Source organism: Geospiza fortis, unplaced genomic scaffold, assembly GCF_000277835.1.
Source record: "Geospiza fortis unplaced genomic scaffold, GeoFor_1.0 scaffold1, whole genome shotgun sequence".
In the NCBI taxonomy this organism is placed as follows: Eukaryota; Metazoa; Chordata; class Aves; order Passeriformes; family Thraupidae; genus Geospiza; species Geospiza fortis.
The window spans coordinates 7,661,862-7,685,417 of NW_005054320.1; the positions used below are offsets into that span (position 1 = coordinate 7,661,862).

The 23,556-nt window shown below is 39.4% G+C and overlaps 1 protein-coding gene across 1 annotated transcript in view; it reads right to left on the reverse strand.

Annotated features, from left to right (window-relative positions):
- KPNA1 (karyopherin subunit alpha 1) overlaps positions 1-23,556 on the reverse strand; it is a 39,250-nt gene continuing 15,694 nt past the window's right edge. Inside the window, exons 7-13 of the mRNA XM_005420592.2 lie at positions 22,756-22,855; positions 22,008-22,171; positions 20,802-20,880; positions 18,481-18,606; positions 5,825-5,952; positions 4,906-5,084; positions 1-3,960 (exon numbers count right to left, since the gene is read on the reverse strand). Of these exons, the coding sequence (XP_005420649.1) occupies positions 3,773-3,960; positions 4,906-5,084; positions 5,825-5,952; positions 18,481-18,606; positions 20,802-20,880; positions 22,008-22,171; positions 22,756-22,855 (964 nt within the window). The 3' untranslated portion in view covers positions 1-3,772. The remainder of the gene's footprint in view (positions 3,961-4,905; positions 5,085-5,824; positions 5,953-18,480; positions 18,607-20,801; positions 20,881-22,007; positions 22,172-22,755; positions 22,856-23,556) is intronic.

Here is a 23,556-nt window from a genome sequence, read left to right on the forward strand (position 1 = left end):
TTTGCTGCCCAAACAAAACCACAGCTTTAATGGCATTACAGATCTGTGTGCTGGACTGCTAGATAGCAATGCCAGGCAGTCCTGCATCTTCCTAACACCCAGTTTAAAATAGACATTGTCAAAATCTCAGTACAGTGCTTCCACCTCATTCCTGATGTTTCAAAACCAAAATGCAATAAATTCTCATTACCAGCCTGTGGGGCTTCTGGAAGACGCTTAGATGGGATCTCCACAAGCAGACAGAAAGCAATGCATGTATTTTAGTTTTGAAGAAAATATGAGACACTTTTCTAGTGTTACATGCTGCCTGACAGAGCTAAGAGAAGAACACAAGAACTCCAACTCCCTCACCTACCCTCTACATGAGATCATGCTGTCTCTTATTTAGACACAAAACAACAGCAGATCATTCAAAACACAGCATGACCTTCACAAAAGTGGCAGCTAGAGGCATTCTCTGAGATGGTCCCTATCTGAGCACATCCTTCAGGAGAGCAGAGAATACTGGTTTCAATGCTTCTAGCAGGGGATACAGCCAACAGAACTGTGTTAGGAAGCAGTGTTCAAGCAATATGATATAATGATCCTCAAACTTTCACTGGCACTTTCCTCCAAAACAGAGTCCTTCATCTGTGGCCTGACTGTTACTTATTAGATGGGTAATGTTACACTACATGTTTGGCTCTGTTAAATGCAAGTAGTTTACTTGCCCTTGGCTTACCAAGTAATTCTGGTCAGTCTGTATCAGTGAGCTTTTCCTTTTATAATTCACAAGTCTGATCTCCCTTCTGTACCCATTTAATGTGCAGCCTTTGTTAGAAGTAGATTTTGTTTCTTTTCAACCTATTAATAAGGCCAAGTAAAGCAACGCCAAGAACTGGTTGCTGGAACATCCTGATGGAAATACACTCAATTAAGCACCATTTAAAATTACATTGAGACCTATGAGTTAGCTGCATTTTAATCCATTTAATGTGTGCCATGTTGATTCCTGTATTGGTGTGGTTTTCACTCAAAATATTATGCAGTATCAGTCAAATGCCTTACACAGTCTAAGTATTTAGGACAACAATATTACCTGCGTCAACCAGGCCTGTCACTTCAAACAAACATACCAAGTTTAAAGATTTATACTTATCTGCTCTGAATTCACATATCCACGGCAAAAGTAACAAATACTGGCCAGGCTCCTTACACAGGAAGGCACACCAGTCAGCTTAAATGGACTCTTTTTTAATTCACTCATTTAGAGGCAATTGTCATTACCTTCTTGGGGGGCAGGGGAGGGAAACGCCAATGCACCACATTGTTTTCACTAGCCTGGAAGAGAAAACACTAATATATATAGATATATAGGTATGTATATATATACACACACTTTATGCGTGTGTGTATATATATGTGTGTGTGTGTATATATGTATATATACACGCTAGTGTATATATACACAGAATATACATATATGAATATACAGAATATATGCACACACACTTTGCTCAGATTTGTTTACAAAATATGTAGCATTTTTATACCATCCAATAAGAGGTACATGGTTTTAAACAAATCTTATAGAAATGACATGTTATTGGAAATTTACACGTAAAAAAATCCAGCACAAAAAAATCCAAAAGCTAAAACAAGATTTTGCTACTAATCAGTGCTTCTATCACCCTTCAAGAAAAGAGAAACACAGTTATTTATATGTGATGTAAAGGCAACATTGAGGGGTTTTTTTGCTTTTTTAAATTAACCACCAAATTTAACCCCCTAAAATTACAAAGAATTGAAGTCCATTTACAGATCAAGTGCAGTAAACTAAATGTTCCTTCAGCACAAAGCAGCACTAGAGAAAATAACTGGGAGAGGGAAAGTGGAGGCCAACTGGCTTAGCTAGGGAGGCAGCAGGTGGCTTCTGCAGTGGCCACACAGGTCAGTCTCCATCCTGAAGCAGAGACAGAAGACTTTATTTAAATAATGGTCACACAGAGCTGATGTTCAGGCCTTTGCCTAGCTTCTTTCAGCAGTATGACAAGTGACTTATGTGTTTTTATAACTCTGTATCCAATGGGCTGGTTTTGCTTTTGCAGTGGCTTATCACTGAGAGGAGTCATGAGGATCTTGAAGACAGTTCTGCCACAATCATTACCACAGGTATGTGATGCTGCAGTTGCCAGTGGCGATTTTGAAATGTTTACACTGGACAAATGTGTGTTCCAAGCATCCAAAATGGCTTGAAAGAACATAGCCCGATGCAGGGGGGAGCGGACGGCCTAGGGAATCCATTGCATTCTCCGAAATGGAACTGCCACTTTCAATCAGGCAGCATCTCCCCAGATGTGTGAAGTTTGGTGCCAGTGTCAGCTGAACTCAGTGAGGAGTGGCTGGCCTTTGCATCAGAGGTCTGTGATCCAAGCAGGTTGCAGAGCCAAGAACATGCTGCTAGCAGAAGGGCAGCCTCCAGCTGCGTGCGGCAGCTGCCATGCAGTCAACGATGCCTTACAGATGTCACCTGGAGGAACATGCGTTCCATGCTAATTCACCTGAAGTCTCATCAACAGTAAAAGGGAAAAGTGAAATGAGAAGGCCAGGTGGATCCAGATGTAATAGTACTATCCTGTGAATGTAGTGTCATTTTAGTTAAATAAGGGCCTTGGCCAGGAGGACTATATTCCATCAGGTGAGCTGGAGAGGAAGCTCTTGTCTTGTGAAAATGAAAAGGAGGTCTAACACTCCTTGTGCCAAGTTTTACAAATTAAGAATTCTGTATTCAGAAGTTAACTTTTCAGAAGACAAATCTGTTCAAGTCACACTGTGTAAAAATGTAAAGAGGCAGACAGGAACTTTTCAGCCATAACTAGAATACCAGGGACCAGACTCTGGAGCATGGAGCCAGAAAGGGCTTGATCTTTAAGGAAGGCCCAGCTGGATCATACTGTGCTGGCAAGCAGAAGTGGGGGCAGTTTCTCCATTCTAGAAGCTGTTTTGGAAAGTAATTTCTGGGGAGGTGTTAAGAGTAACCTATTCACAGGTTCGTTTTTTGTGGATGGAGAGGAAAAACTGGAAAGGTATACAAATCTCCACAGTGGTCTGCAATCCAACTTGGGAGCTCAGTGTTGAGACGGGATGGGGCCAGATGTGTTCAGTATTCCTAAGAACCACAAAACATGTCCATTGCAGCCTGTTGTTGCAGGGGCCAGAGAACTTACTCCACTGTTTGTAACATGTTCCTCATGCCAATAACCCCAGCTGGCACATACAGCAAGGTAGATAGAACGCGTGTGAAGGTTTAACACATCTCTCGCAGCCGTCCAAAGAGGCATCCAGGGGAGAACATGAGGGATGAATTCAGCTACGTTCTCAGAAAGGCTGAATGTCTCCCTGGACTGCAGGCACACTCTGCAGCAAATACAAGAGAAAGGCAGCCTTCTCTTGGATGCCAGGAGTGGGGGGCCAAGTGGAGGAGGGATTACTTTCCTGTAACAGGAACAGAGAATATCTCAAAGTATAGAAAGGTGCCTCAACTCCACGAAGATGACAGTGGAGAGATTCAGAATCTAGAGGAGAAGGGTGATTCTGGCAACCCCTTGCCAAGGAGGGGACATCCTGCCACAGAGAGCCAAAAGTTTTCCAGACGTATGTAAGAGCATGTGCACAAGGCAAGCGAATGAGCGCAAACAGGGTTATGGAAAACATTGAGAGAATCACTCCACGGGTGGCTTGTGGCTCGACAACAGGATTGGCTAGGTAGAGGAGCACACAGCACAGGGGTGCCTCAAAGCTGGAAGCCTTCCATGGGAGCCTCACACTGCTGGAAGATGTATTGTTGCTGGTTGATATCCACTTGTGGGGCAATGCTGCTGTCTTCATCTTCTGTTCCAAAGTAGTGTTCAATCAGATCAAAGGCCTTCTGATAAATCTCTTGATTCTCATGGCTCTGCAGGAATTCAATCTTGTCCAGGCCTGCAGAGAAAAGCAGTACATAAAAGTTACAGCTCAGTCAAAGGATATGACCATGATAATTTTCAGTCTGTTTCATTATTCTCTCCCACCTTCAGAAAGAACAGGCTCCTTCTATGGAGACCTGCATCCAACTTGTACTCTCCAGAACCAAGGAGAGCCAGATTGAACTACAGAGATCTCTGTCACTGTGTTATGTGTTTCGTACCTTCTGTCTGCCTTTACCCTTTCACTCAAAAATTAAATCAACAAGCTTGAATGGGTAAAGAACAAGGCCTCAAACTCTAAGACTTTTTTTGAAGAGACTTTTAGGACCGTGTTTCCTAAAAGCATGTTTACAGTGCTTTCTTTATGAAGACTGTGACTACAGAATCACCTACATGTAAGCTGAAATAAACTTCTGATAATCATCTAGTTCAACCTGCAGCCCATCCCAGCAGTACTAACCAACACCAGATAAGATCTGATGTGTCTGGACAAGTATTCCAAACTTCCAAGGATGGAGACTCCATCTCCTAACCTGTATAATATACATGTATACAATGCAGTTAAACTCAGACAACCAGTTTTTGGGCAGGCTTTAAAGCACATGGGCAAACTCAAGCCTTGAAGTCAGATACAAAGAAAAATAATACAGCAGGGAATGATGCTATAATGAAATCCAAATGTTAGCCATTCTAGTAAATCTCTACTGCTGGGAATTGTAGTGGTTTTCTTGTTAACACCTTTTGTTCTGTATGAATCAAGAAAAGAAGATCTGCACATTCTGTCTCCAATCTATACACAGACAAAGATAATGTAGAAGATGGAGTACTCTGGAGACTTATCAAAGAACAGATTATTTTCAGTAACAGTGATAAGGGAACTAACAGAACTGGGCCTGCTGAGACTCCAATGAGTTTGTGACCATTTCAGTATCCCTGAATTCCCCAGGTGTTTTGCCCATACCATACGCTTCTTCAATAAGAGCGCAGTAAGGATTAATGCCACTGCCGCTGCGTTTGGATTCCTGCTCTCCAAGCCTCAGGATGTTCTCCAGCCCATTCAGAGCTACTTGCACAATCTTGGAGTCCATTACTGTAAGGAGGTCACAGAGTGGTTTGATGCATCCCAGTTCTACTAAGTACCTGAAAAATATCACATGGAACCCAGTAAATTGTCTGCAAAATTTCAATTGGTGTAGCCATTTAAGCACTTAGTATGAAGGTCAAACAAATCAAAACAATCAGATAAAGTATCGACTTGACTGGAAAAATTAGAGAAATTAAAGACATCTATTTCTATCTAGTCAATTCTGCTGAAACAATGAAAATAACTTTAAAATCCTTTCTCTGTCTCACTCTCTCCATATAGCTCTGAAATGATAATTTATTTTTTGTACCATAAACTTTATTTCTATAACGGTAACCTCTAAATATTTTCTATAAAGAGCCATTATATTAATTTAACAAGCTTGTAAAGTCTTTATTTTCTACAAAACTGCATATAAGCATAATGCACTGGTATAAGTGAAACAGGAGAAACAATGCATGCAATGCCATTGTCCAAGGGGCTGAGCTATTCCTCTCCAGATTGTTACTGCATTCTGTTACACTCCACACCCCTCAGAAGTTAGTTTAAAAGCTGCATTTAAGTTTTTTTCACATAAGACAAATGGTTTAATTATGTAAATGAGTATTACAGCTGAAATACTTTTATGATTTCTCCCTGCAGGAATGAAAGGCTCATTCATAACAAGGACACGGTCTCTCTGGATACAGCACTGAAAGCACACTGAAATCTTTTTCAGTTTCTAGGCTGATAGTTTGTTTTCTTGCACAAACACTAACTCAGTCTATTGCATTGAAAGATTTAAACCATTTCCTACTTGATCTGTTCAGCAGAGCCTCCCGATGTCGCATTTGTGATTGCCCAAGCAGCTTCCTTCCTTGTCCGAAACTCAGCTGTTTGCAAAATATTTATAAGAGCTGGGAAGATATGGGCGTCTATGACTGTCTGCAAAAACAAATGACATGGCAGGGTCATAATATAAAAATTAGAAATAACTTCTTTGTCCTGAGTTAGTTAATGTGTATGCCCAGCACAACACATTAAACAATGAAATGTCACTTTATCAAACACCAAAACTGATAAAATCAGTTTTCAGCTTTACATTCAAAACCTTAGTTATTGCTGTGGTCTGTTGTTCTGCTAAATTAATTCAAAAACACATTCAGACTCAAGTGACTGCCATATCTAATGAGTTACTTAATCATACCCTGACAGCAAAGAATGCCATAGTTCCCTTATTTTTCCAGGTAGTAAACCTCTCAGCTATAAAGTCAGTAAACCATTAAGTCATTAAGATCCCTTAACTTCGCAGGCCTGTGTACCATAATATATTTCCAGTGCGCGAGACAACAAAGCAAAACTGTTCATGTAAGAACTACTCAAAACAAGCAACCACCTGATGAAAAGACAAAGCACTGATGGTTTTGGCAGTAGGGTTCTCTGCTTAGCTCAGTGAAGTGACAGAAGCCAAATGAACATCTGGGCAGCAACTTATAGTTTCTGGTAACTCCTTCTGAAAACAGCCTTTTGCAATAAGATGAAAATTAAACCAGTTTTGTTACATACCTATGACAAGGATTTGAAACACTTTGATAAGGATCATTCAAACAAGCACGATCTCAGGATTACTTTTTTAATCTACCACTTTACAAGCATAAATCATCACAGAACTAACAAAGGGAAATCCAAAGAAAGACAAAAATATCCTTTGCACAGAGCCCTGTAGAAGAAAACAGATTACATACAGCAAAAAGCTACAGTCAATTAATAGTGTGAATGGCTAACCTGGTAAAAATAAAACAATTGTTTGATATTTCTTTTATCCTTCCTGTTTGTCTGGGCATTCACACTGCCTCTGCTTCGTAAATCCATACAGCCTCTCAGTTGTACCAACAGGCCCATGAACGCTGTCTCCTATCCCAAAGAATCCAGACTTCTAATACAGCAATCTGGGGTCCTCAAGGAAAACTGTTATCTCCATCATGCCATGTTGTACTACATTCGTACATTGCCAAGAATATTTGAAAAAGTATCCTTAACTGAAATTTTAGAACATGACTGCTGAAAGTGATAGGTCATAAACAGGAGCCACCTATTTTAAAAAATCAAAAAAGATAAAAGAAAGTATCTTAAAAAGAGATGCATTTTACCCCCTCATATATTTTACTGCAAAAAAAAACCCAATTAATTTGTGAAATTATCACTGTAGGGTATTTGGAACATGAGAGCATCAACTTCATTAAGGTTATGAGATCAAGGACCTTTCCAGCTCAAAGGCAGATACAAATAACAGGAAAGTAATAAATAAAACACACAGTGACACAAACCCGATGGACAAGGGATAAGGAAACAATCACAAAGAAGAAAAGGTTCCAGTCATTGAGAAACTACAGGCAGAGAGCCAGCCTGGACTTTATAGCTGATGACAGGGACAAGTGCAACTGTGCAAAACTTAATAACAAATCTTTCCTTAACTATTTTATCACATAACCACTCTCTCTCTCCCACCTGAGCATTGTAAATGTTAAGTGCTAGCAACTGAGCACGACTCAGTTCGGGCCAGGAATTGGACCAGACCTCAGGAGAACCCCTTGTGTCTGTGGGGCCAGCAGCTGCAGTGGGTGGGGGTGTCTCAGCAGCCATCAAAATGGGCCATGAAATCAGGTCCCATAAAACCTGAATTTGGGGGCAGCAACTGATATCAGGTCTTGGATCAACTCCAAGGTGAAAGGGTCCACCTCCACCTGGAAGGGTCACCTGCAACTGGAGCAGATGAAGGTCTCAGCATCAACCACTGGGGCAGGACCACAGCCCATAGGGCCCATGTGCCTGGATGCCAGCTACCAGAGGGACTGGAGCAAAGTTTAATGAAGATCCCAGCACCTCAGCTGCAAAGGAACTGCAGGTCACACAACCCATTTGCCTGGGCACCTGCTGTGTGTGGTGGGGGAATTTATGTTATCCCCAAAAGCAGTGGTGGGTATGGAAGATCACAGTGTACTTAGATTGCTGGCAAACTGACTGGGCAGCAACTGGGAGGTCCAGGACCAAGGCATGGACAGAGGGTTTGTGCTGATATTCAATGGGTCTGCAAGCATGGAGATGCCCAAGACAAACGTGTTCATTGGTTTGCCAGTGAGAATCAAGCTGAACCAGCCAGTGAGTAGAACCCAAGCACAGGGAGTCAAGAAAGCTCCTGATGCAGCCAAGGACAGCAACTGAGCAGAGAACCCACACTGGTACTTGAGATATCTGTGACTGTGCACCTAGAGAGTGAGAGCGTAAGTGTTTTCACCAGTGAAATTCAGTTCACATCAGATGGAGAAGAGAAAGGGGACTTGTCAGTCTGCGCTTTGCTTTATGTGAGTCCAGAGAATTCTGTACAAGGGTGTTGTTGAGCCAGAAGCCCTAAGAACAATGTGTTCCAGGATGTCAAGCACTGCCTACTGAAAGATCTTGATACAGATCTAGGATAGGGATATTTGAGGACATTAGGATTTTACTATTGTGGCAAAAAACAAGTCAAAAAACTCTCATTATCACTTCTTAAATTCTCTCCCAAAAACAATCCTTTTACAGGAGATTAATTTCCTTAGAAAGTGTATTCTCAAAACCAACTTCTATAATAAATACTACAATCAGAGTATGTTACATGATAGTGTGCAACTACATCAGCACACTTTATCTGACAGGCAGTAACTAACACTTGAGTCTTCTTCCTGCCAAAAAAAAAAGTTACCTTAAAAGGTTTCAACTTAAAACTTGTAAAATAGTAAGACAATTCCAAAATAAAGGGAACTAGCAACAAGAGGGCAATTAAGTGGGAGAAACACAAAAGATTGTTACTGTTTTTCTTCGGGCTCAATCAATTACAGGAGGGCAATTAAGTGGGAGAAACACAAAAGATTGTTACTGTTTTTCTTCAGGCTCAATTTTGAACTCTTTGCTTCAGTGCTTGAATGTTTCCGTTCAGTGGGTAAAATTACTCTTTTAAGAGTGGAGAAATACACACTTGAAGCTTCTCAGAAAGAACTGTATCCAGATCTCACATCTCTTGGCTGAGTGCTCTTACCTCTATTTCTATTGCATAAAAGGCTATGGGGACCTTGCTTCGTTTCTGCTCTACAATGAAATTGGCTGTCTTTACCCAAGCAGAACAAGTTAAAGCACCACAATGAATCACAGCCTCTCATAAGGCACTTCTCTGAAAGAGACTGAATCAAGGGAGATGATTACTAGTATACTTACTTTTATGTTTTCTGCTGCCTGACAGGCAACGTAAGTGTTGCCATCTCACCCTAGCATGAGTCTTAGTGAAAGGTTCTCAACTCTCCCCTGTAACACCACAAAGCTTTTCCACTAGCACCCTCTCAAACAGCTGAGACTCTCAGAGCTCAGGTTTAAGAAATAAAACACGTTAACTAGGTGAGAAAATGGTCTGCTTTAACCTTAATATCTTCACTGGATTTCAAAAGTCTAGTTCAGCTCAGCGAGGGAGGAAACAATAAAGTATCAATACAGAGCAAGTGCTAGGCAGCATTTATATTTACATCCTATGACTTGTAGCCTGCACACAGCAGTTACTGTTGAAAGCACACTAGAATGCTTAAGAATTCCCATCTCCATGATATTTTATGTGGGAACAAAAGTTACTGTGGAAACAGGTCATATTTCCCTTTCAGGTAAACTTCTTTTAAGTGATAAAACAGTAAATGCTAAAACAGAATTTGATTTAGTGAGGGTTTTTTGTTGTTGTTTTTGGTTTCTTGTTTTTTAAGAAAAGCAAGCCTCAGGCAGAGAAAAACCCTAAAGAACTGTAGCAGGATGAGGCACTTAAAACTTCTAAGGACTTAGACTAGCTTAATTGAAATTACTTTACTTTTTTAGCATTCCTATAATGTGTGTGCCTGATATGGAAGTGTGTTTAAGACTAAAGAAGTGTAGTGCATAGAAAATGCTCAAGATAAGTATAGCAACAAACAAAAGGAACAGAGTTAAGGGATTTCAATTCAACAAGAATTTGAAAAACATGAAAGAAATAAAAAGCTTTTAGGCTGCCACTACTAGGCACAGAGCTGCTATCTACAAAATGCATTAGAAATCTCTTTTTTGCACAATAGGCAATCCAAAGCCCATCCTTTAATACATTAAACTAACCCTGAAGTTTTTGGCCAGCTGCATCCATAGGTATTTGTTGGAACTGAACCCCATCTGGAGTTGTAATTACAAGTCTACCAGAAAACCAAAACTGAATTTTAACTGAAATTTAATTTTAATTGAAACATGAACTTTCAAACTTCATTTCTAATGTTTAGTACTTCATCAAATCTGACCCTCACTTCTACAGTGTCGACTTTTCCATGTTTGGTTTGGGGCGTGTATGCTGCTTTGGTTTGGAGTGGTTTTTTTAATAGCTGGTATCCCAGTGGTGTAGTCCTCTGTGAGGGTTGCCTGTCTCTTGGAAACACTGTACCTGTCTTATTTTAATCAAGTTTCTTCACTTCACAGGATTGGATTTTTAAAGAGTGAAGCTAGATTACAAAAATGAATTTTTCATTACACCTGCATGGATGTTTAATCTACATGTGATGCAACCGTTGTTAGGGAGGTCTTCAGCCATAGTATATTAAATTCATATTTTGAGCCCTGTAAGAATCTGCTTCTCCTCCTTTGGGTTCCCACACCTAAATCACTTGTGATATGCAAACACACACACACATTTAGTGTGCACACACTGGCACCATATGTCTACATATCATTCATCACATAAATGTGAAAGCAAACAAATCTTAGACTGTGATTTTTCTCCTGCTCCTGCAACCTCTCACATTACCTTTAACAAATCAAAGTTACAGTCACCATATAATTGGCGGCTGTAAATACAGCCCTACTGCTCTGATCTCCCCCTCCTGGCTGGAAATTTTAGTTCTCAGTGACTTCTTTTCCAGTTACCTTGTTTATTTATTCAATTTACAACTGCTTCATAAATAACTTAGCAAATATTTGTAAGCTGAAACTACTTCACACTATGGCATAGGTACAAAGAACACTGCCTTCCTAGAGTCAGAGAAGAAGCACTTCAGATCTCAGTTCTAATGAACCTTTATGTTGTTGACACAGACACCTAAGCCTATCCTCCAAACTGTGTATGAAGCAAACTTCTAGCCAGTTTACACAAGGCTGTTATTGCCATCAGGAAGAGCCTACAGTATAATGATCAGTACCTTGTTAATCTCTCTCCTGCTTTTGGAGTCAATCAATCCTAAAAAAACCAAAACAAAGAAAGAAAAAACCAAACAGACCAACCAGCCTCCCAAAGGCAGTAGCACACCACTGACTGCTGTGATTTTCAGCCAGAATAAAGAAATTTAAGGTATTCTAGCTCTGCTGCCCTCAATGTGGTATAAGGTATGCAGAAGCCTGAAAGCAGATTTCGTACTTAAACACAAAGTCAAACCTGAAAGAGATTAATCTTTGACTTTCACTAGTCTGCAAACTAATATGACCTTGTCAGCAACACTGTATTTTGCTTTTAATGAATACACTTCTTAAAGTTCTACTACCACAAACAGCATGTTAAGATTCTTAGGTTATGTATGCAAACTATGACATAAACTAAACACACTTTATATGTAAGGTAACTTGATGCCTCTATAAACCACAGCTCTGCATGAATAATGTAACTTCTTTTCCATGTTCCCAGCACTGCTTTTGGAGTGGTCCCCAGTGGTCCTTTTGGAGAAGAGCCCCTGACAAATCTGAGCTTGTAACTTTCACCACATTTTGTAAAAATGCCTTTAATTCCAGGGCTTTTAAAACTGACACACAATATACAATTTGCTACATTTGCCCATGTCACTCTTCTGCAAGGTTAAGAAACTCTAGAGGAGGAAAAATATGGCATAGATCCTGTGGCTACCATGCCTACTCATACTCAGACTTCCAGATGTTCTTGTGAAAATTTAAGGTATGTTAGAAAAGAAGTGAGAAGTTTCTTAACCTGTCAAGAGCAGAGAACTCCTATGATGTCTTCACTGTCAGACATGGAGGATTGTGTCTGATGTACTGCCCTCCACAGCTTTTCAACGGGTTGCGGAGTTAAGACACAGAACATTTTCTGAGGTATGTGATAGCCTTTCATACCCTTCAGAAGGGTCGACAGTCAGGATTAAGCTTCAGTTGTGCAGTTCTCCTTCTGACTCCCAGGAAGATGTAGTTCCCCTTCTCCCTGACTGGGGAAGCTATCCACTGAAGTACAGCAAAGCTGTATACAAACTAGGAAATTAACAAACAAAAACTATACTTAGTGACAATCACGACTGCATCAGGATATACACATCCACCCCAAACTTTGAAAGCACAGAAATAAAGAGGGGAAAGACTGCTGCATTCCACCACACTTTTCTGTTGCCTAGGCACTGTTGATAACACACTCTGAAAGGCTTTCACTTCCACCTTTGGTGGGCAAAAAACCCCAAACCTCCTGTGCTTTACTAAGAGCCACCAAAGAAAGTTCAGCACGCACTTTCACACATTTCATGCATGTTAATTTACATTGCCTTAACACTAGAAAGAGTTTACTTTTTGTGTTGGAGTGCAAAATCTAATAGTGATAGGCTGCTGCCTTATCTTTTAGAAATGGCAGTGAAAGCCTTTGGAGTGTGCTACCAAACAGCATCGTAGGCAGTATGAAAGTGGAGATGAATATAAAAGTCCTTCCCTCTGACTCCATATTTCTATACTTTACAGTGGGTGGATGGAGGGAGTGTAACCCAATGCAATCTTAGACAACACTAAATATAGTTCTGTCTGTTAATACTGGTTAGGTAAAATACCTATTAGATTCATCAAAATATTTTAATGTCTTCATGGTGTGCAGAAGGGATTGCTAGATTATGGCTTGAGCACTACCCAAAGTTCCATAGCATTTTAACATCCCAACTGTTCTGAAGCAACAATCCACTAGGTTAGATCAGCTGGTGACTTGCAAAAATGTGGGTTACTATGCCAGGCAGACGTGAAAAAAATTATCATATGCTGAAATCATTCTTGTCTGATTTCTGGCTGAAGATTGTGCATGTTCAAAATCCAGTAAACACCACAGTGAGCAGAACAGATCTGCTCCAGTTTATGACCTCTAGCAGTAACTATTGAGCAATTTACAGGGACTGGAAAGAAAGGAAAGTAAGTAATTTAATTTAGAGCTGCATCTAGTATCTTAGAATTCCTTCTGTAAGGAAGACCGGTTCTCAAGAAGTAACATTTTAATTCATCACAATGTGAAATTCATGTAGAGAAAGAAAAAAAAACCTACCTCAACTCACAGATGAAACAGGTTCACCCATGAACTTAATTAAACCAAGTATTCATCTCAGATGGGAATTATCCTTTATCACAGCAATTAAAAACAGACTACACTTTTATTCTCCATTTTAGCATATGACCATCTTCAAGAAACATTTTACCAAACAGCATTTTTTAACTTCAGAAATCCTTTTTTTTTTAAGTGCTTTTCAGCTCAAATGTTTACAATGATTTTGCCATTAAATAGGAGTTGTCTGAAGTAATTTTCTTTCTTTTTCAAAGGCATTTTCTTAGAAATTCAGATTTATCAGCTCTGGAGATGAAAGGAGGCTTCATCACACCTTGTATCTCTCACAACATTCTCTAGGTTGAGACTAGAAACTAAAGAATCAAGGGTCTTTCTGGAACTTGTTACACATCTGTGATGGTACTTCCTTTCAACATAAGGTGATCATTGCAATCACACCTGCAATTGCCAATTTTACTTCCAAGAAACACTGACTTTGAGCTCTTCAATCAAGCATGTTGTTAGCATTCTCCACTGTGCTTTACTTCACAGCTTTCTCTAATGAGCCATTTTCCGCAGTTCCAAAAATCAAGGTCTCACGATGGACACAATTTGCAGTGTGTCATCATTACCAGGATAGTTATATCCCGCTCACTATCAGAACACTGGGTTTTCATTTAATTTTTTTAACTGTCAGTATAGTGTAAGCACTTAGGGCAGTCATTTTTTCACTACAAAGCAAGTGTGAGCTTGGAGTCTGAAGGCAGATCAGTTACTCTGAATGGGGCCTGAGAGACTCTTAAATGAAATACAGCTTTCACTTTTGAGAAAATGCTTTTTACATTCGTTTTCCCTGCACCTGCATAACACATCAACACAGTTCCAATCTTGTCTGTGACATATCCTAAGGCAGCTACTTTTAAGCTGTATTCTTTTAAATCCACATGTATTCTTGTGATTTGTTTGACATTGTTTTCTTCTTGATACAAGACTCCTGAGAAAGACAACTTCTATGCACATAATCACAAGTATTTTTCTATGCAGAGTTAAAGGGCTTTTTTTGCACTTTTAAAGAGTCACTGCTAGAAATGAAGATGAAATACTAATGGCTCATAGCATTAATTTCCCTCTCCCTTCTGACCTCACCTTTTCAAGTCACCATGCAAATTCTAATCTGTTCTCAATAGAAAGGCAGCTGATCTGTGATAAAATACCCCAAAACATCTTAAAACTGCTAAACACACACATGCATAGACTAATGATTTTGTTCAGGTAGATTAGGCAAATTTCGTTTTAACAAAGGAGAGGTTATTTTATCCTTACTCACTTTCAAATAAAGACATGATAACAGTTTAGAAGACCAAGGATTACCAGGGATACAGATAAGACTCTTCAGCTAAAGCCTCACTTGTGCCTGAGTAGTGAATACCAAGTGTACAAGTACTGTGCAAACAAGGACAAGCATCTAGTCCTTCACTTGAAAACAGGACAATGTGGTACAGTGAATACTTACAAAGAAGTTACAGAAGTGATTACACTACTGAAATACCTTCTGGTGCACTAGAATTCAAGTTACCTCTAGGACTCTTCATAACTGTATCTTCAGTAGATCAAGAATATGAAAAATAGAGATCCCAAAGCCTTGAAAAAATGTTCTAACAACAAACTACTTTCCATTGTCACTTCTGATATGTCTTTATGGAATGACTTGTATAGGTATCTGGCTTTTTTAACCTCTTCTTAAGTTTTGAACATCCCTATACAAATACACATTCTGAAGCAACCCTCCAACAGACTTGAGAAAAAACCCAAACTTAAGACAATATATTTGGTTGTACTGTTCCTCAGAAAATACTATTAGACTTTCCAGAAAAAGCAGAAATGCCCTTCTAGAGAGAAAATACTGTATTTTAAAGGTGGGTGGTTGAAGAGATAAAGAGTAAAGAAAGAAGAAACACAAGAAATACAAAGGCAAAAACATTTTTACCTTGGTACAAGCAGCAGTAACTACCTTCTGGGCACTGCTACTTGCACAGTAATTACAATTGCTGATGTGGGAAAAAAACCAGCGGTACAGTTGCTGATTTCACACAGCACCTTTTGTTAGAAATTCAGCTAATCTAGAGATTAACACACAAACCACAATAAAAGCAGAATCAAAATTCTTGGAGCTCTACCAAGGTTAGATTGAGTAACCATATCATTCTCTGTATCTGACAAAAAATATAACCTCCAGCAGTAAAAATCCTGACCGAGAAAGCCGGAGCAAATACCACTGTAGGGGGTTCCTTTCCTCACAACCCCACTTCCAACTTAGTCACATCCCTACATCAAACAAGAAGGACCTACAGAGCTTTCCACCTTTCTAAGTTTTTGTCTACTCATTTCCTAACATAAGGATCTCTGATGAGCACTCATTCTCATTTTCAGGCATTTCAGGTATCTTAGCAAAGATACCTGAAGTATCTTTCCCAAAGGTATTAACTTTATTTCCTATGACTTCTGAGATGAAGCCCATACTGAAGGTATTAAAGCTTTATGCTTGCCCCTTCAGCAGCTGAATGTTCTTCGCACGGGAGAATGTAAACCAAAAAAGATTCCAAGTGTCATCTGCAAAGGCTATAATACACTTATTCCTCAGGAAAATTATGCAGCCTTTTCATAGTCTTGTGCAAGTTTTCTGCAAAAAGAGAAGTAACTCCACCCCACAGGTGAAGAGAGTTAACCACTTCATGCTAATTCTGGTCACACAGAATGAGGAACCCAGAGTCATCATTATAAGAGCAGCAATCAGTCTACCTTCCAAGGAAAAAAAAGGCAACAAGTATGCCTTGGCCACTTTTGCCAATCTATTAAGAGGTTTGGTTCACTTTCTGCGTAACCATTGTTTCTTCCAGGTTACTGAACTGTAAGACAAATATTTCCAGTCTAATATTTCTGACATTTATTGCCATTCCTCAAAGAATAAATGTCTCCAGCCAGACTTTCATTTACCTTCTGCAATCTCTGAAAATACTTTATGTATCCAATGAGGGAAAAAAGAATTGAAAAACATAACCTCAGAACTAAATTTGATTTACATGAGATTGTTATTCAACTGCCTTGACAGAAACACTTGTATTTATCAGATAAAGCCTGGTTTCAGGGCCAGGTTGGATAGGGCCATGGGCAATCTGATCTAGCGAATGGCATCCCTGCCCATGGCAGAGGGGCTGAAACTAGATGATCTTTAAGGTCCCTCCCAAACCAAGCCTTCATGATTCTATCATTCACTACAATCTCTTTTTGCAACACTTCTGCAAAAGGGAAGGAATGAGGCAATGCTCTTTGTATTGGGTGTGCATGGCAAGGTTTCGGCAGCAGTGGAGGGAGCTACAGGATCAGCTTCTGAGAGAAGCTGCCAGAAGTTTCCCCCTGTCTGACAGAGCCAATGCCAGCTGGCTCCAAGATGGACCTGCAACTGGCCAAGGCTGAGCCCACCAGAGACAGTAACAGCAGCTCTGTGATAACTCCTTTAAGAAGGGGGAAAAATTATTGGGCAAAAGTAATTGCAGCCAGAGAAGAGAGGAGTGAGAATATGTGAGAGAATCAGCCCTGCAGACACCAAGGTCAGTGCCAGAGGAAGGGCAGGAGGTGCTCCAGGTGCCAGAGCACAGATTCCCCTGCAGCCCCGTGGGGCAGACCATGGTGAGGCAGGACACTCTCCTGCAGCCCATGGAGAACCTCACACTGAAGCAGGTGGATGTGGAGGATGTGACCCCATGGGAAGCCAACATCAGAGCAGAGTCCTGGTTGGACTTGTGGCCCCTTGGAGAGAGAGGCTCACCCTGGAGCAGGTTTGCTGGTGGGACTGGTGACCCCAGAGGGAACCCATGCTGGAGCAGGCAAAGGACTTCCCTCCCTGAGGAGGAAGCAGCAGCAGAAACAACCTGTGAAGAACTGATTGTATTCTGCACTGCCAAGGAGAGGAGGAAAAGAATCAGGGATAAAGTAAGTCCAGAAAGGAGGGAGAGGTGAGGGAAAGGTGCTTTCAAGATTAGTTTTACTTCTCATTATCCCACTCTGATTTTGACTGGTAATAAATTCTATTAATTTCTCAAATTGAGTCTGGATTTGCCTATGACAGTAATCGGTGAGTGACCTCTCCCCGTCCTTAACTTAAACTCATGAAACTTCCCTTTTATTTTCTCTCCCCTGACCAGTTGAGAAGTCACAGAGCAGTTTTGGGGGACACCTGACATCTCACCACACCCCTGAAAGACAAGCAAAAAATTCCCTAGTACAGCTGTTCTTGAACAAAACTCAATATTCAGGGAAAACAAAATATATTAAGCTGTTTCTTCTTCAACTAGCCAAAGACTTTTCTCTGAGGAAAAGATATTCCATCTCTGATTTATACCACCTGGAAACAAGTCCTGGGAATTCTTCCTGATGGCTGACACTCAGTCCAGACTCAGAACAATGATTTGATCTTCTGAAGCCGAATTGTAATGACTGACGTAAGGGAATGGGACTCATTTGCTTCTGTGTGCTACCACTTAATATGAAGGGATTACAACATTTAGTGTAATCACAAAGGGCAAATACCAGGACATGTTAGATAGCCTCCATTACTGTTCAGTTTCATAAACAGCAGATTTAGATTTGGCTAGGCACACATGCCTACAATGGGGCACTGTAAGGCCCATTTATGGGAATTATAAAAGGAATTATAAGGAAATACTAACAGAAATAAAGTACTTTCAAATGTATGTCTGTGTCCAATGGTGAAACCAAGAAATACGTGAAATTATTTTATTCTGAAAGTTTGTAGCCTATTCTTTTCGTACTTGAAAATTTCTGTATCTTAGTGACTGTCAAAAGCACAAAGCAAATTATTTAAGCTGAAATTTTCTTGAGCTTAGCCACGTTTTGGCATTTTCTACCATGACTGTCTTCGCCCCCTTATAATGTGTAGAGGATTAGAAACTTAAATTATTTGAATTTGCAGATAACTGGGCCACTGAAATATTCTAATTACACTCAGTAATATACTTCTTGTATGCAATTATATATCTGTGACAATGCATTCACACAAATATGTACCTTATGCACAAAAAAAATCACCTGTGTTCCTTCTAGTCTGCAGGACAAAGACTACTGATCATAGCTGAAAAGCTTACCTGGATCTGGGCTTTGTTTCCAGCTGTTATATTAGATATTGTCCAGCATGCTTCCTTTTTGATAGATTCTTTTGGGCTGCTTAGCAAGTGCAGCAAACTCTGCAGAGCTGAACAATTCAGAATTACCTGAATACAACAGGAAAAACAAAACAAAACACACCATAGAAGAAATTTAGGATAAAGAATCACAGGAACAAAGAGTACGATGTTTTTGAAAATATAAAAAAGCATACCCCATTAGATGATCACAGAGGTTTTTTTAAAAAACTACTAAATATACACAAAAAAACAAACAGACAAAAAAACCCCAGCAAGAATTAAGAAATAAACGTTTCCAGGAAAACTAAAGAGCAAAACTACCAAGTCTTTCAGGTAAGAGATTACACCTTCATAATGATTTCAGTGTGATCTGAAATCAAGAAGATACTAAGCACATTATGACCAAACAAAAATAAAATTATGGTATTTTCCTGTATTTTTGTACAATTGCAAGCACCAACTATTTCTGTTTCCATATCTGCTGGCACTGTGGTGCAGAGTGATCAGTGTTGTATGCAGTGACATTATGAATTAACAATTCTTATTTAAAAAATTACAAAAATTGCAAAAACCCTGCAATTTTACAGTGCAGAAAAATTGCAACAAAATTTCCTTTTCCTAAATGACCAAAGTACAACAGAAAATGCCCCAGAACTTGGATGTTACAAGACAGCACCCTTGGTTATGTCATGTGTGATAGTGAAGGACTTTTTGACCCTCAAAAAGGACATTACAAGATTCAAAAAATGAAAAATGAACAATTTTTTTTTTTAATTAATTCTAACTTCTAACAATGAAGCCAAAAATTGGGAGAAAACACCAAGAAGCACAGTAGCTTTGCCTTGTGTGGCAAAAGCAGCACCTTGAAAAGAACAGTGTGGTACAGAATTTTACAAGAAATACTCCAGTCAAGCTGAATCATGGTCATGACTTCTGATCATGGAATCTGAGGACTTAATTCCCTTGTTTGCATCACTCCATAGTCTTAAAATCTTTATACTCCCCACTAAGATTAATATAGCAAAGATTATGGTTCAGGATTTTATCAGGTATCTGCTGGGACAAATTTTTTTTCATGCATACTATCCATGGTTTTAGCCATGTTCAAGCACTGCCAATTGCTACTAGCTGAAAATGAAAGAAAAAGTAAAAGCAAGTTTGTGCCCCAAGGTTTTACAGAGAAGTTCTTGAAGAACTTGTACCTTGCATTCACATTCAGAAATGTATCAGCTCTCAAAGCTGGGCTCTTCCTTCTGATTACTGATTTTTACATGCATCCTGTATCACTTTTTAGCATACAGCACAATCTGCAGGCAGGACTATCAAACTATCCTACCTATATAGCTCTCTAGAATTTTAGGCAAGGTCATGGTATGCCCCTCAGAAAAAATCACGCGCAACAAAAATGTTTAAACTATTTTTTAATTAAAATCTAAGATTCATGCAATATTTAATAACCTGTATTGCATGTGAATTAGTGATCCCTTGTGGTTTTATCTTTAATGAAATTATGAAATCCCACCTCAATCATTCTTTATGACTGATCTGTGAAACAAATGCCACTGAAATAAACGTAACAATGCCTCTGCAATTCAGCTACACAAAATATATTTTAACAATCAAAAAATCATGTTATCTTCTTCCTAGGAGTAAGATACTGAAACAGTGCCCTGATGCTGCTAACTCATCTTTCACTCTGGTCTAAGAGTGACAGAACTACAGAAGTGTCCCAATGACAACCTAGTGCCTCTGACACACCAGGATTTCTGCCTTCCAGTTTAATTCCAGTACAGGGGTTGGAGTCACTGCCTCCTACCTATGCCTCTCCAAAAAAATGTCCAGACACAGCTACACACCACCCAAAATATGACCAGACACTTGGTTTTCATCATAAATATGACATATCTTCATCATATATATGATAGATTCATCACAGATTGGCAACAGCACAGAATGTGACAGGCTTTTGATGGCACTACCAGCGACATCACTCAGCACAAAATTCAGCCTAAGAGACAGATTTGCTTTAAATAAACCATAAACATCCCACCCTTGAGGGGTATTGCACAGCTGCCCACAAATCCCAGACACAGCTACCTAAGAACCATCACCAGTTCAGGACTGAATAGAAAAACTGAAAACCACCCCACTTTGAAGCAATTAGTGTCATCAACCTTCACTTTCAAACTTCAAAAGGAACAAGAGGAGGTGCTTGTGAACAGGTTACCACAATTAACAGAAAGATGAACTGCAGTGCAACACAAGAGAAAGTTCATCCATACCTGGGTCTGGATATCATCTCCTGTAACAATGTTTCCCACAGCTCGTAAGGCAGGAGATACAACTTTGTAGTCATTATGCCTAAAATTGACAAAGAAAAATATAAGTATTAACCTTCCCAAAGCACCTCCAGCTTCACACTCTCAAAGAAGGAACATTTATCAGCCAGGGGAAAACTTCAGATAAATCTGACTTTCACTACCTAAATAAACACTCTGATTTTAAACTAATGGTAAGCCTTTCTAGGGTTTCTAAATATTTAGAACCTTAGATGTCATTCAGCAGCATAAAAAATAAAATATTAAAAGAATAAATGTACTTCAGAGTACTTCCAAGCATCCTTGGGAGGAAAAAGTAATTATCATTAACTATAAAATACACTTATAATTTAGCACGCACAAAGGCCAAGAATGAGACAGAAGAACAGGGACAGAAGTTGTGTGTTTAAGCCATCAAACCCTGTTTATCATCTTCCATCATGGAATGGAACTGTAATAGGAAAAGTGAAGTTAGGAATTTTTTTCTCCAATGAAAACACTTCTTCATAAAACACTACTTAGAGGTAATGTGTTCCATTCATTAATCCAGCAACACATTTGCTCTAATGTTAGAGGCCTTAATAGTCTTTTTGTTTACATCACTGAAAACCACTATTCCTTGTTCTTAGGCCATTGAATGGTCCATGCCCTGGCCTTGGATCTGAAGCAATGGCTCTGAACAAGGCCACTCTCTGTGACCCCGACTCTCACAACTACACTTTACTGACCAAAGTGTGCATCTATCTACTCTTCTACAGTAAGGGTTGAAGAAATTATTTATATTTCAAGTCCCTGGTACTGTCAATTCTAGTAAAATGAACTATTCTTTATATTTTTATCTTTGATATCCTTTAGGTAATTTCCTTGCTAACGATAATATGGACTTCAATGACACAAGGAAAATTCCAATGTATATTATGGATTTTACAAAATGTAGCTCTTAGGTGAAGGAAAACATCTCTTAAGAAACAGCAAAATTAGTACAAGAAAAGCTCCATTGCTTTTGTTACTCATGACAAATAGAGAACACTGAACAGACAAATAAAATTAAAATTCAAATCTTGCTCTTTGGAAATCACAACATTTCAAGACCTATTTAATTAAACTCCTTATTGTTATAATCTTGATGTCAGGGAAAAGAGTGACGCTTGCTTGCAACAGATTTCTTACATCAGCAGTTCCACAAGTCTTCTGCAGACTCCTGCATCAATCACAGCCTGGATTTTATCATTGGGGCCATCAGACAAATAGGACAAAGCCCAGCAGGCATCAGCTAATACATCTGTATCATTGACAAAGAGCAGCCAGGAAAGCACACTAAGACAAGGTGAAACCTGTAAAACATTAAGAGGAGATACATAAAATTAAAATGGCCAGAAGACTTATTATTATGTCAGCTGATTTTGTATGTCATTACTGGATTTGGCACTGGCATCTTAAGATTCAATACTCAGATAATTTCAGACCTAGTTAGCACTTCTGTGCATGACTGTAGCTATACAAGCATGGAGAAACATGTCTCCAGAAAAGCAGCACAGCAACTCTTCAGCCTCTACAGAACATCTGCCAATGAAACTCAGACTTGTCCACTAAGATGTTACTTGTTACTAAGATGTGCCAGGTGCTGCTCTACAGCAGCCAAGATTTGCAGAATTTTGTTCTGCCATGGGACGGTCGTCTCCAGTACACAAACAGTAACAAAAAGGTACAAGGCAGCCATATTAAAACAGTGGTTGTGAATGTCTGCCCAAAGGACTAGACAAAAAACTTCAAAAAACTTCATCTGAAAGACGGCCATCAAATATTTCAGAATTTCTCTGATGAAGCATTCCTTCTGTTTAGTTTAAGTTTCACCGCCTTAAACTACTAATTTGGTTATCACTACTTCACAACACATTTTCTTTCAAGCATCTCTTACCTTGGCAAAATCTGGAGGAGGATTTTTCCCTCTGCAGAGATTGGACAGAGCCCATACAGCATTTCGGGTCATAGTGAGACGATTCTGTTTTGAAAGCAATCTAAAACAAACCAACAAAAAATTCCAACCCTTGCTTTCAAAAAATCAAAGCCAGGCAACCCTGTTAACTGTGTGAACCATTCAATCAAACTCTTTTTAACATACACCAGGGCAAAATATGATAGTTTTTCCTCTATGAAAACACATCCTAAAAAAAATCATCCTTGATTGCTACTAATACACTTGCTAGACACAGGAACCTAGTATCCCAACAAGAACAATAAACATTACACTAAATTTCACTCAAATGCTTAGATACTGATCTGGTAGATTAACAGTCAAAAGAGGCACAGGAATTGTGACAAAATTATTCTGAGGAGGACACTCAGGTAGTTTTGAAGAGAACTCTCATAGCCAAACTGCATTTTTATGTCAGTCTCAGACTATGAGTCCCATTTTGGCCTAGGAAAATGCAGGAAGTCAAGACCTAATCTTCCCACAAGCATAACAATTCCATTTCTTTTTCTCACGGCCATCTCCCACTGTACCAGTGTCTTTATGAGAGCACGGGAGAATTCTCCTGCTGCAGAGTCTGCAAAGGACAGAGACTGAGTAATTGTAATTTGGACATGACAACACAAGATGGTGTCATTGGTTCAGCAATAATATGCTTCTTAAGCAGAGGATCACCAAGATAACTAGCAGGCTAGAGAAATGACACGCAGTGGGACGTCAGTGACCTGGATTTGCTCAGCCTTAGAA